The sequence below is a fragment of the Phocoena sinus genome, chromosome 13, assembly GCF_008692025.1.
Source record: "Phocoena sinus isolate mPhoSin1 chromosome 13, mPhoSin1.pri, whole genome shotgun sequence".
Lineage (NCBI taxonomy): Eukaryota > Metazoa > Chordata > Mammalia > Artiodactyla > Phocoenidae > Phocoena > Phocoena sinus.
In genome coordinates, this window is record NC_045775.1 from 56,616,089 (window position 1) to 56,630,739 (window position 14,651).

General features: G+C 38.8%; 1 protein-coding gene across 8 annotated transcripts in view; it reads left to right on the forward strand.

Moving 5' to 3' along the window:
- The window catches only part of MEIS1 (Meis homeobox 1), a 140,420-nt gene that overhangs the window by 116,749 nt on the left and 9,020 nt on the right, over positions 1–14,651 (forward strand). Inside the window, exon 10 of one of the 8 annotated variants that reach the window (XM_032652148.1) lies at positions 924–2,761. The exons of the other annotated variants lie outside the window; for them this stretch is intronic. Within the exon in view, the coding sequence (XP_032508039.1) occupies positions 924–1,044 (121 nt within the window). The 3' untranslated portion in view covers positions 1,045–2,761. Of the gene's footprint in view, positions 1–923; positions 2,762–14,651 lie in introns of those variants that run through there. 8 annotated transcript variants of the gene reach the window in all.

Genomic DNA, 14,651 nt, shown 5'->3' on the forward strand with positions numbered 1-14,651 from the left:
GTAACATTCTTTCATTCCAGCGCTGAACTAATTTTATGCGTCTTTAATTGACGTAAGTAATATATACTACTTGCCTTGGCTGACTAAGGACAAACCAGATGGGATTTGGCGGGGACAGGGGATCACAGGGAGAATTTAAATGTAAAACAACAAGACAGATTTGATTAATTAAGAGAAAACTTGGATTAAAAGAAATAACTGCTCTAACTCATACTTGGTCTACTTGTCAGTAGAAACAGAGGAGTAGTCTTAAAATGGTGGGTATTAGTACTTGTAGGAATTGGGTTCTGGGAGGGAATGTGACATTTATTAGATTAGACACCGTAGGACAAGTCTATGCCGGCACATTTTTTGAGAATTGAGGCAATTAGGCAAATAATTTGGGTAAAAATATTTTACCTAAATTATCCAAGTATTTGAGGTAACAGCATGTTTTTAAAAATCAACCTCCATAACTAATTGCCTAAATATTTCAGTCTAGCATGCCATGGTAGACTTTGACTTAAAGCATAATAATTTTTGAAATACAATATGTGCCATAAATGTATGTATTCTTCTTCCTTTCTTCCCTCACTCCCAATTATGATTGGAGCCAAAAGTGATAAATAATAGCATTTGGTGCTTTTGTCTTTTCATTGTTGTTGTGATAAATACTTCTGTTATATCAGTGCAAAAATATTGCTAATATGTTGAATGTCATTTAAGTGGAAACTTCTTAAATTTTAAGATAGATGGTTAGGTGGGTCTTTTCATATGTAGGTAGAACTCTGAAGAAAGAGCGCACTCACACACACACACACACACACACACACACACAGTCAATACTGGGTTCTTTTCTCTCCCGAATACACCAACTTTATTCTTTTATATTGAAAATATGAGTGTAGAATGGTCAAATAAAACTCCCTTATATGTTTTCACAGCCATGTTGCAGACTTGGGAATTCCATGTGATGAGAACTTGTGCCTGCATTGTATCTTTCTTGCCGGATGCCTCAGACACATCCTGCCTCAGCAGAGGTCTAGCCTAGGGTGTACTGAATAAATGTTAGTTTCTTTGTTTACCCCTTCTCATCCACACACTTTCCCATTAAGACCTAATGTTCTATGATTACTTCTTTACCCTCTCTGAGAAGGCAATGGGTCTTAGGTGCAAAATACATAGTTTATGTGAAATACAGTACGTATGTAGACAGAAAAGTCACTCCCCATCAATAGGGTGCATAAAATTCCAGGGTGCATCCGAACCTCCGCAGTGACTCTTTACAGAACCATCATAGCTCTTAAAGTTCTCAGATTTAGTACATATACTGGATTTTCCTAGTTTCTTCATTTATTGCCTTCAAAACTGCAAAGCATTCAGCCATCACTTCCCATTTATTACCAGTGGGGGGAAAAAGTATGTCATCCTTGGAGATTTCTGCCCCGGCAGGTAAAAATGTAAACTTATTTAAAAAAAAAAAAAAAAAAAAGATCACCCTTGTTATAATAAACAGATTCAACCGTAAAAGGTCAAGTTTCTTTCTGAGTTATGGTAATAATGTAGCAAATACTTTTATAAGTGATCAAAGATTCTATAAATATAGGTACCTGTGTAGATGTAAATGTTAAAACATTCACAAATTATCCTTTCAACTTCTGAGATCTAAAAATCAATAGGGGGTCATGGGGTTTCATAGAATTGCTCTGCTTTTTCTTCCAACATAATTTAATAATACATTTTACAGATGTTGTTTAAACATTAGGCACAGATTGTTTTGTCAATAAAACTAAACAGAGGCATGACACAAAAGCAAGGAAAACAGATGTAAAAAGAAAAAACAGTGCACCAAGCAAGGAGTCCTGGGTCATTTGTTTCCTATTCAACTACAAAATGAAAGTGCAGGGTGTATAGTGATTTTCCTTGCCTAGGAATCACCTAGGGATGGAACCACTTCACACACAAGAGGTAATTTTATTAAGCAGGTGGTTTAACTTCTTCCCTTGAGAATTTAAGTGTAACCTACATTTAAGGTAGACTTCCTAACTGATCAATGGAGTAACAGGTGCAGTATTTTTAAAAGAAGGAAGAGAAGGAGAAATATAAATAGAACAGCTCTCCAGTATGTTTCAGAATGGGTTGTTTTTCTCCAGGCCACAGTTAATTGCTATGCTTTTTACCTTGAGTGTCAACTCTAATAATATTACCTTTACAGGCCCTTACTCTGGGCTTAGATTAGAGCAGTCAGTAATATTCACTAGATAAAATACTGTCTAGTTGCTCATGAGAAAATATTGAAATCAGTCAAAAAGTGTTTAGCTTGCATATTGCCTGAGACAGAACTGGCAAGGTACCAGGGTACCTTGCACGCAGGGTATTATTTAGGGAAGCTGAGCAAATAGCTTGCAGGGAAAAGAGCTGTGAATTTTGAAAACTTCAGGTATTGTCATGTCAGAGAGTCTTAGGAATTCAAAGGAGACGCTGCTTTTGTCTGCAGATTTTTTAAAAAATTCCCAGCAAACAATCGTCTTTGAAAATGACTCTGCAGTCTGTGAAATACACTTTGTTGTAAGTTCTACTCACTAAGTTTACTCAGAGGTTTTTCCCCCCACTGTGTTCAATCACATGGGTAATACTGGGAAAGATAGAAAGTCCTCATGGAAGGGTAGGTGTTGGATCACTGTGCCAGATGGAAAAACCCTGCCCCTTCCACCAGGGGACCCTGAGTCTAGGTGAGAAGAGAAACAGGAAGGGGTGGGTTGGAGGAAGATGAATTAGAAAGTCCAGATACTGTTTTGTGTAACTGCTGTTTCTCCTCCAGCCAACATTCAAAGACAGTCTCTGAGCTTTTGAGGACAAGAGTGTGGGGTCTGAAGCTGAGAGTTGTTACAACCCGAAGATACTTTCAGGACCAGGTTGGGGTTCCAGCGAGGTGCAGAGATGAATGAGTTGGGAGACTGATTCCATCAGGAGCCCAGTGTTCCTGAATATCCCTTTCAAGGCAGTAAAACCAGTGGCTTGGTGCTTGACTTCGAACATGGTGTGGAGGTCAGCAGGACTTGGTGCAAGTCCTAATTAAGCAGACTTGTTGTTTTCGGTGTCTGGGCACGAGTGTCCGATCAGAGGAACGGAAAGAACTCCCCAGGTGTCACCCAGCCGGCAGAGCAGGAGCTGACTCCCTTGAGGAGAGTGTGGGAAGTGAGGGGCTGAGAGGCACCCCAATCAAGGGGGGAAAGCCCCAGCATCCACAGGTGGCTGAGGAACAGATTCCCCTGTAAGCCTCACGACAGCACACAATTTACACAGTGCGAGTGAGGGGAGGGAATACGCAGGGGAAAGAATGTTTGGAGTCCAAACATATCATCTGTCGTCCCCACTCCTCACCAAGTAGACGTGTGTCCTTGATCAACTCACTTTGTCTCCATGGGCAACAGTTTCCTCTGCCTTAAATGGAAGGGGGGGGGGGGCTGAGGAATTGGTGGCAGTGTAATAAGCCTCTTCCAGCCCTGATATTCTAGACGGTGTAAAAACGTGAACTGAAGCAAGGTGAATGTTCTGAAGCTGATTATGATCCCCATTTTACATTAGGAGCCGGGGAGGGGGGGTGAAAAAAACCACACACAACAGGGCCTTTGATAAAGAGACAAACTGGACAATTCATTACAAAGTTGTTACTTTTCTTCATCTTAAATAAGCAAATCAAAGCCCTGTAAAATAAAAACTAGATGAAATTAAACATTATCGCAAGACATGAAAAACATGTGTGCTGTCACTTTCGGATTCATAATAAAGATAAATCAGTTGTTTTTAGCAGTGCGCTCTGAGTCTGTGAAGGGCATGACAGATAATAGGCTCGGAATTTCTGAAGTTATTGTACAGCAAAATTTGTTTTTTCCTCAGGCGTTCAATCTTTTTCTCTAGTAATTTTGTACATGACAAACTTTTTAGCTGGTGCGTTAACAATCTATAAGTAATGGGTTGTCAGGTGTCAGTTAGATAAGATTAAAAGACTGTTTAAGCATTATCCATTTGCTCCTTTGCATGAGTTTTATAGGTCAGGAGAAATAACTTTTTGAATTGTGGTTGTTTGCACATGCTGGTATTTTCCTCTCTCCCTCCCTCTCCCTCCCTCCTTCTCTCCCTCCCTCTCCCTCCCTCCTTCTCTCCCTCCCTCTCCCTCCCTCCTTCTCTCTCTCTCTCTCTCTCTTTTCTCTCTCGTTTGGCTGTGCTCCAGGGGTACCTGCAAGAACTGTATTATATTACATAACTTCTGCATGTAGGAGCACATTCGCAACTCACACTATGTGCATCAAGGGGACACATGTCTCCGCTGATTTCTGTAAACTCATTTTAGTTTTGAAAATGTTACTCTTCTTCTTCTCAAAGGAAACTTTGTCAGGGGAAACAGCCTCAGCGGAGAAGAACATTGAGGTTTTCGGCTTGAGGAGTTTCCTAGCAAGTCAGGTTGAGGTCTATTCTTGTCAAATCTGTCTTAAGTGTGTTTACATATAGTTTGCCTTTCTGGTATTTTCTGCTTGCACAGACCTGATCTCCACCTATTTTGTGTCAACAGTTGCTCGGGCCGGTGTTGGGTGATTAACCATTGAGCACTGGGGCACAGGAGCTGTGCCCACAGAGACCCCCCTCTCCCCTCGCACTTACATCACCCTCTGGCTTCAGGCTGCACCTACTTAAAACAAACAGCATTTCTGAGTGATTAAAGAGGCAGCCTGAAATAGTAAAAAGTGGAGCAAATGTTGCCTCCTTGTTGAATAAGACAAGTTTCTCAAAAATGGAGAGGAGCCAGGGGTGCATGGGGAGGGAGTGTTTCTGAGGGCAAATGTCTTGGATCTGCGTGGCTCCAATGTGTGAATGCCTGGAACTTTGTGTAGATTATCAGGGTTTTGTTGTGTTTCTTTTGTTAATTTTTAAGGGGAAAGAGAGCATTTAAAAAAATGACAACAAAAACACGCCAACACATGGACATATATACACTACCAAATGTAAAATAGATAGCTAGTGGGAAGCAGCCACATAGCACAGGGAGATCAGCTCGGTGCTTTGTGACCACCTAGAGGGGTGGGATAGGGAGGGTGGGAGGGAGAAGCAAGAGGGAAGAGATATGGGAACATATGTATATGTATAGCTGATTCACTTTGTTATACAGCAGAAACTAACACACCATTGTAAAGCAATTATACTCCAATAAAGATGTAAAAAAAATAAAATAACATGAAAGAGCAAAAAACAAACAAAAAAAACACGCCAACAACATGGATGTTTGTAACTTTGGCAAATACGGGGCTGTCCCGTTACATGCCCTCATAGCCTTTGATATTCTCCTCCTTATTTTATTTCCATTCTTATGAGGCCTTTAAGCCTGACCCATTAATATGGGAAATAATTAACTCTGTGGGGCTCTTGACACCTGAACAATAACAAATAAACAAAAAACCTTAATCTCTTCCCACCCTTGAGAGCTCCTTTTTCCTTTTACCCTCTTAACCAATGTGGTTAAAGGGCCACAAGATTAGATCCCATCACTGAAGAAAGGAAAAAGTACTTCCTTTTGCAAATACATTAACTCTTTCAGGCCCGTGGGAATTATTGGTCTTGGATTCTAAATGTAACTTAGGTCAAAAACGTATTTCCTGTCATGGGAGACATCTGGCTTACTACTGATTTGGTCACTATTTTTCAAGAATAGTATATTGGGGCTTCCCTGGTGGTGCAGTGGTTAAGAATCCGCCTGCCAGGGCAGCAGACATGGGTTGGAGCCCTGCTCTGGGAAGATCCCACCTGCCAGGGAGCAACTAAGTCCATGTGCCACAACCACTGAGCCTGCACTCTAGAGCCCGCGAGCCACCATACTGAGCCCACGTGCCACAACTACTGAAGCCTGCACAGCTAGGGCCCATGCTCCTCAACATGAGAAGCCACCGCAGTGAGAAGCCCGCGCACCACAATGAAGAGTAGTCCCCGCTCACCGCAACTAGAGAAAGCCCACAGGCAGCAATGAAGACCCAACGCAGCCAAAAATAAATAAATAAAATAAATACATTTATGAAAAAAGAAAGAATAGTATGTTGCAGACGGTTGGAATTAAATGCATCGTGATTAAAAATATATATCTTTTAAGTTTCCAGTATGTTCTACTTTAGGATGCTGATTTGAATGTAAACTGGTAGTTTTGAGGGTTGTTGTCTAGTTGAAGGGTTTTGTTGGCCTGCATCCCTAGAACATCTGCTACAGTTGACTTTATTTGATCCCTAGTTTGGGTCAGAGTTCATATGTACTTGGAAAGGGTAGGGTGTAGGAGATGTTGAAAAGCTAATGGAAAGAATTGTACGTGTCCAAAGATGTCAGGTCTCAGCTCCCATGGCTAGTTACCTGGCAGGACTGTTTACAGAAAGGACAGTGCAATGGGTTATGGCAGGGATTCCCATCCTCAGGGCCAAGTGGGGACTGGAGAGAGTGGCCAGAAAAGGCAGATCAGAATCATTCTGAGCGAATGTGGTATAAAAAAGCTTCTTGGGAATTAACTTTTGATTTTTGTCGTGCTATTCCTTTTGAAATAGCAAGTAACAAAGGGATAGGAGATGTTGAAGTTTATCAAAAGGAGCACGGATTAAAATTTTAGAAACAATACTATAGAATGACAGAGTCCAAGTCCTGGATAAGATTGTGTGCATCCTTTAACAGATGAGGCTCAGGGCCTTACAATATTACACCCCTAATTAGAGGCAAGGAGGGCCTGGTCCGGTGTCTCATGCATTCCACCGTTATGTATTTATTTTTAACGGCTTTACTGAGATATAATTCACATACCACGCAAATCACTCATTTAAATTGTACAATTCAGTGGTTTTAAGTATATTCACAGATATGGGCAACCATCCCCACAGTCAGTTTGAGAACATTTTCACCACCTCAAAAAGAAACCCTGCATCCTCCCCATACATCCATCCCCAGCTCTACCACAAATCTATTTTCTGTCTCTATAGATTGGTCTATTCTGGACATTTCACATAAATGTGATCACAAAATCTGTGGTCTTTTGTGACTGGTTTCCTTCACTTAGCATTATGTTTTCAAGTTTCATTCACGTTGTAACATGTGTCAAACTTCATTCCTCTTGATGGCTGAATAATGTTCCATTGTATGGGTATAGCACATTTTCTTTCTTTTTTTTTTTTTTTTGCGGTACGCGGGCCTCTCACTGTTGTGGCCTCTCCCGTTGCAGAGCAACAGGGTCCGGACGCGCAGGCTCAGCGGCCATGGCTCACGGACCTAGCCGCTCTGTGGCATGTGGGATCTTCCCGGACCGGGGCACAAACCCGTGTCCCCTGCATCAGCAGGCGGACTCTCAACCATTGCGCCACCAGGGAAGCCCTAGCACATTTTCTTTATTAGTTCGTTTGTTGATGGACATTTGGGTTGTTTCCATCTTTTGCTGCCATAAGAATTTGTATATAAGTTTTTGTACCATTAGGTATTTTTGAGAATCATAAGGACACTATCCCCAGCAAACCTCTGTCTTAGGTTTTACAGTTTACAAAGCACTTTGCATAAAACGTCCCCTCACTTGATCATCACAATTCCAGCACCTAAATACTGCTATGATCTCAGAGTCAGTAAGTGGCAGTTTTCCTACTCAGTTCTCACACTCTTCCCACCAGACAGCGCTCTCACTCTTCCTGCCTGTGGCCCGTGTTTTGACTGTGATAATTATGAGCAATGGTGTTCAAAGAAAAGGCTGGCAACTCAGAAGTGAAATGTACATTCTCCAAACTTTCCCCTATGTGACTTCGATGACCGTAAGCATTTTTCAAAGATTTGACAAGTTCCAAGAGGAGGTCATTTTGTTGGTTCTATTGTCCTCATTGGAAAGATTTTGTCATATACATCAATTGAGAGATTTTGCCTTTTAGTTTAAGTGGTTCCATTTGTATGTAAGGGCCTACAGGTTACATACTGATATACATTACATAGAGCTTAGGTTTTGAACATTGCTAATTGAAACAGAAGTTACAGTGAACATTCTGAGGAATAGACACAGGCCTCCATTCAGGTCAAACCTAATCTGTGACCAGGTGAAAAGAAAAAATCGAGCTAAATTTTGAGATATCTTCCCTTGGCACGAGTAGAGACTCCAGGCCTGGAAGTTTCTAGTTAGTGAAGGCTTGAGACAAATAAAGGAGAGATTCTAGAGAAAGGAAAGAGCTGAGAGCTACTCCAAGATGGTGCTGAGATTCTAGAACATGGTATGCATGCTAGGCTGGTCACCTAACACAGTATGCATGCTGGGCTGGTCAATTCCAATTATTGAGGGGAAATTCTGTTTGGGAAAATAGGTGCATATTTGATCAGTAGGGTAGCCCATACACCCCAATTGCATGGGACATTCATGGTTTATGCCTGTTGCCCAGCATAATTATTAATAATGTTCTTTCTACTCTCAAAATTTTCCCAGTGTAGATGATAAATTATCTGGTCATCCTATTTACAATGGAAATTGGCAGAACGTTAAGATTTGTTTTAACTAACGGTATACTTATTCTGTAATGTTTAAGGGATATTTAGTTAGATGCAATTTTATTGAATTTTGTGAATATGGGAAAATGAGAATTTATATGAAAAATGGTTCAGCTTAAATCAGAGACACATTCATTCTTTGAAGGTATTATTATTCCCATTTTAGCTTCTCATTAGTAAAGGAGGTTTTGCTAGATTATCCTATTGCTTAATCACTGTGCTAATAATCACTTTAATTTCATATACTTGAAGTAAACCACATTCTAAAAAATATTTACAAGGTTATATAAAATCAAATTTGACAAATTGTCCCATTTAAGTAAATATCTTATAGATGCCATTTGGTTACCTATGTTTATATGCATACTTAAGATACGTATAACTACTGGGTATTCCTTATGCTAGGTCTAGTGAGACAGCCCTACAATTCATTCAACTGAGTTTAGAGCCTAAGGCTTTAGTGATATAGAAGGTAGCAAAAGAATTAGAGACTGTGCACTAAGGGAGCCACCCTTGCTTTGAATTCAGTTCAGATTAAAGGATTTAGCAAGCTGAGCTTCTATTCTTTTTTAGAGTAAAAAGAAGTCATTTTCCAATTTGCTTTCAAGGAAAACTTCCTATAATATATAACCAAGTGATGGAGTGTTTGCAAGTTATTTCAACGTATAAAGTCCAAAATGAAACTTGGGTTTTGTTTTTACTTTGCATTATATTTCTCAACTAATTAGTGACTTTTTTCACTAGTTGCTTGCAAGAAATTTTATATGTAATTAACTTCCTCAACTGTCTTAGCTTCATTTTTTTCTAGAGTAGTTTGCCAAATCTACCTATCACTTCTAGAGAAGGGGAACCTTCTCAGACCTGATTGATGGGCTTCTTGTGATTTGAGCAAAATTCCAATATTATGTTTCTAGAGTGGATGGAGAGCAAAACACATGCTCCCTTCTCCCCTCCTGTTCAGTCACCTCCCCCAGCCTCAGACACACAGATGAGGTATTGCAGTCCTGAAACTGTCAGATCCTGGAGGAGGTTGAGAAACTAGAAGACAGCGCCAAAAACATGATTTCATTAGGTTTGACTTGAGATTGAATCAACTTTCTTGAGCGTCTTAAAATCATGTTTCATGAAATTTTACTTCACAGAGAAAGGGAGCGTAGAAGAAGGCTTGGACCCTGAAATCTGCCAGTTACAGATCATTAAATCCAATAAGGAAATGTAAATCTAAAATAGAGAATTCCAGCAAAAGATTTTGAAGTCGATTTCTTGTTTAAAAGAACAGAGTGTCATGTGGGAAACAGCTAGAACTCGTTCCCTGAAACGTTTGTTTATAAAACAGGCCTTAAAGTTATATTAGAAAATGCTGACTTAAAAAAAAATGTTGGATATATAATTTTCTTTAAGTGACTGCGATAAAGCTGAAAGAAATGCTACATCAAGAAAATTCATGGAAAAAGAAAGAACAAAACTCTGGAATCCAGCAACTACTTTCCAATGTGAAATTTTATATTTGAAGATATTTCACAAGGCTTAATTCTATAAAAATATTTATAGCAATGAATATAAATAAAATGAATTATATAGCAATTAAGTATTATAGTTGCATTTTGTTCATGTTTAACTGAATAAAGAATAGTGCGTGCAGAAATCACCAGTACTAATATTGATACTTAAGAATGCATGGTATTAATTTTTATTATTATTAAAGTCTATATGTAAGTATTCTTAAGTATACCTAAATAGTAATCAAGATGACTATAATTAATACTTTCCTTAATGGATAGTATAGGTTTATAAAGCATTTTTACTACCATATCCTGTTATTTAATGAAATCTTTTCTTAATAGTTAATAATTTTAGCTTCTTAGGCAAAGGAGGGTACATATTGTAAAATGGCATTTCTACATACGTAAATGGGTACCTACCATCCTGCTGGCTGGTCACTTATGCCTAGTTGGCAAGAAGCACTATGGGAATGACTGAGAGTCATGTCATTGTTTAGCAACAACAGCATTTTGTCAGAATTTTATTTTTATTTGATTTGATGCGGTTCCATGAGTTGGCTGTGGCATGTTAAAGTAACAAAATATGGACTCCCCTTAATCATCAGTGAATAAGTAAGTGGTAAACACTGAGAAGTAGAATTGAGTAAAGGTGAAAATTCCATTTCTGAAAGTGAGCAAGTAGTTTTTCCTTCCTTTGGTCAGTATTATGGAGAACCATACAAGGAAGACCAAGGGCAAAGCCACGTGGGAAAGTTGCCTGTGGAACTGGGCAGATATACCTGGTGTTTGGTCCTAATGGATGCCCACTATGATCTGGCCACCCCTCCTGGTTCTCACAAAGAGAAAACTAAATTTAACAATCCAGTTTCGTGGGAAGGAACCAGGGCAGGGAGTGGAGGATAAACTAAAGGACAAAGGTCAACTTTAGAAAGCTGTTCTACCAGATCTAGACCGAGAATAAAAGGAGATAGGTGGAATTAGCAGAATGGGAAAAGAAAAAAAAGTCTAATAATAAATAAACATCTAGGGGCAAAGACAAGAAAGAATAGAGCAAAACTTCCTGTATCTCTTTTTAGCATAACTCAAGGTTCATCTCCCATTCTCCTTGTCTGATTCCTATTTTTAAAATGCAAATGATAAAATTCAGTTTTTAGATGATCCCATGTCTCAGATATTTGAAGGTTTTGCTCCCCTTTCAACCTCCCACTCCCCCTTTATTAAGCGACTTGAGTCCTAAACAAATAATTAGGTAAAAAGAAATACATCTCTGTTTATTTTGACATGGAATAAAGCTCTAAAGCCCATCCATTATCTTCCTTTCCTTTGTAAAACTTCTTGTTTTGAGAAAGGAGACAGTTTGGTCACAGGAAGAAATTCTAATCCATGATTCTAGGAGTAAAGGAAATTTAAGAATTCTTTCTCTAATTCAGTTTTCTACCACCTACAGGGTGTCCAGTTCTTAAAAAGTACTTCACAAAAGAAGATTGTGTTTTCAAAGCAAAATGGGATTTTTAAAAACATATACCTTGATGTTTGGAATGAAATATGGAAATGCAGACAGTATGTTTCTCAACCTTAAAGGATACTTAACTAAAAGGATTACCTTTGAAAATGCCCAGTCTATGGCAAATTTGAGCTACATTCTATTAAACCAAGGTGTGAAACTATTTTAATGAGTAAGAAAAACTGTCCTGTTGTCACGTATTCCTGACATTATACATCTGAGTTTTAAGGGCTATAATGTTTGGACATCAATTGTAAAATTGTAAAAGTTTTCTCTTACATTTTTAAACGCACAGGCTTTTTAAAAAGACCTTATCAATATGGAAAATTCCAAAGATTGTGTGTATTTCATGGGTATATTTCATCTTAAACTATTTTATGGATATTGGAGAATGTATTTTTTATTGTACTTTGAAATTGGAATTTTGTCATTCTCTTTTATTTCTCTTAAAAAACACTTCTTATGTTCAAGCTCTAATATATATTTATGTATTCATACATATGAGTTTAAAATAACTATTTTACTGATGCTTCTTGAAATGACAGTGTTATAAGAAGGGAAAATGTTCATGTAAGTTTACATACAATCCAAAGGTCTTTTTTGGTTCAGTGTTTAGAAGATTCTTGATAATTTAGAATCTTCTACAATGGAAAGTAAGGCATTCTGTCACAGAAGCGGGGAGGATGAGACACAAGGTCAAAGGGCATTTTAGAAACAAACAGCTGGACCAGTTTATTTAAACAGATACAGGGTTGCGGGAACTGACCTCTGTTTGACTTATAGTGGGAGGAGCAAGAATGTCATTTTATTACTTTGCCCAGAAGGAAAATGTTTTTGTATCTGAATTCACCCCAAGCCATCTAAATACATGGTCTTGCTGTATATAGCCGATTCCAAAGAGCATACATTAAGATGGTCAAGGAAAATCATAAAATACACCAAAGAGAATCAAATGTTAGGATGGTTTTAGGATTGAAAAGGTGATGTTGTTTTTAAAAATAAAATATTTTGCTGTTTACTCAGTTATCTTCAGATAAAGATGTCCACTATGACCCTAGATAATAATATGGGTCATATAAGTATAGGAATTATAATTCAGTAACATTCTGAGAGTTTACTATGTCCTACATGTACTGATAATGTCCATAATATTGAAACAAATATTGTTAATTAAAGTTTGCAAAAGCAAGAACTTCCATGTATACCTACTAATGTGGTCAAGCTGTTCGGATAAAGTGATAGGTGTTCTTAGGTTTTCAAGGTTTTCAAATTTTTATTTAATGAAAGGATTCCCACTTTTACATCTATGAATCCTATAGGTGGCCTACATCTGTGTTGTCAATAACAACAAATGGTCATTGCCACCCAAAGAGAAGCAAATAGCACCTAGTACCTGTGGGCCCTTAACTGAGAAGCTCTGGTGAGGTGTTTGCTCTCTCCACGGGGACCAGAGCGGGCCTGGAGTAACTGCATTTAGTGTTGTCCGCTGAAGACCTGCAGAGGTGCACAGCCAGACTCGCCATTTTGAGCAGAGAGTGGCCCAAGGGATGAGAGGACTCAAAATCCTAGAGCTCACATTCGAGAAATAACTCGTTAAGAATCACAGGTGTTTAACCTAGGGTGAAGAAGGGAGAAGCCTATGCGGCATGGTGGCTATAGTTTAAATGTTTGAATAGCTATCCTGAAGAAGTGAGATTAGAATTGTTTAAATTACCTGAAGGGGTTGTCCTGGTGAAAGGATTTTAGGTCAGGTAAGGCAGAGCCTTCTAAGGGTTACCTTGTCCGTAGACGGAGTGGGCTCTCCGCTGAGGTGGCCAGGGCTGTATGAGAGAGTCCAGCACACAGAGAACAGACTGGTGGTGGCCAAGGGGGCGGGGAGGTGGCAGAGGGACGGAGCGGGAGGTTGGGGTTAGCAGATGCAAACTATTATATATAGAATGGATAAACAACAAGGTCCTACTGTATAGCACAGGGAACTATATTCAACATCCTGTGATAAACCATAATGGAAAAGAATATGAAAAAGACTGTATATATGTGTATAACTGAATCACTTTGCTCTACAGCAGAAATTAGCACAACATTGTAAATCAACTATACTTGAATAAAATAAATTTAAAAAAAACCCAACAGTCCAGTAGAGGTTACCCATCTACCTGGTGGGGATATCAGAGAGGGGATTCATGTCAGCGACCAAGCTAGGTGATGGTTAAAGCCCTTTTCGAACCTGACGTGTAATTTTTCCCATCCCATGGATTTAACAATCATGGATTCAAACCTGAGATGGTTATCATGAGCTGGTCTTTGGAAATGTGAATATATGAGTGTGAAGGAGGCAAGCTTTGGAATATAGATAACTCAAGTTACTGAGTCTTCTTATGTGTAGCCTTTTCTTTGTTTTTACACACAAGTAGCACAGCCATCAAAATCCCCAAATCTACAAAATGTTCAGTCATGCTTATTCTTAGACTAAACAGTAGGGTTGTTGCCAGTGGTGATTGGCTCAAAACCAGCTCATGTTTAGATACCTGTTTAGTCTGGAATATTCTAGATGGGTAGCACAGTAGTGGCCATGCTCTGGTCAGAACATTGTCGGGGTGGGGGGGATGCTTGCTACCGTTTGCCAGCTCTGTGTCATTCAGCAAATTATTAACATCTCCTGGGTAACATGTGACCTCAAATAAGTCACTGAGTTTCTCAGAGCCTTGGCTTCTCATCTGTTAACAAAGACTCTTCCTATTTTTAGATAAATATCCATAATATATTATGTTTTTAAAAGGGCTTAAAAAAAAGTTATCAGAGTTCCCTCCAAGAGAATGCAGATTTTGAATAGTACCATAGATAAAGAGCCATTTTTGCTCTCTTACCTATGTTAATTACTTTTGGTATATGCAGAATATTAATATTAAATAATTTTCTAATTGGTCATGCAGTGAAGGCAGTTAATGAAAAAGCAGATTTTTCTTTTCATTTTAATTGGTTATTTCACATGGTGTTTGTGCTACACCTGTGCTTATAATGAGAATGGAGAATTAATCTAACCTTCTGCTCACATGATTCCAATTTTCATGGTTTATACAAGATAATGATAACCTGATTGGCAACACAATTTGTTGTAGATCTGTGTCTTA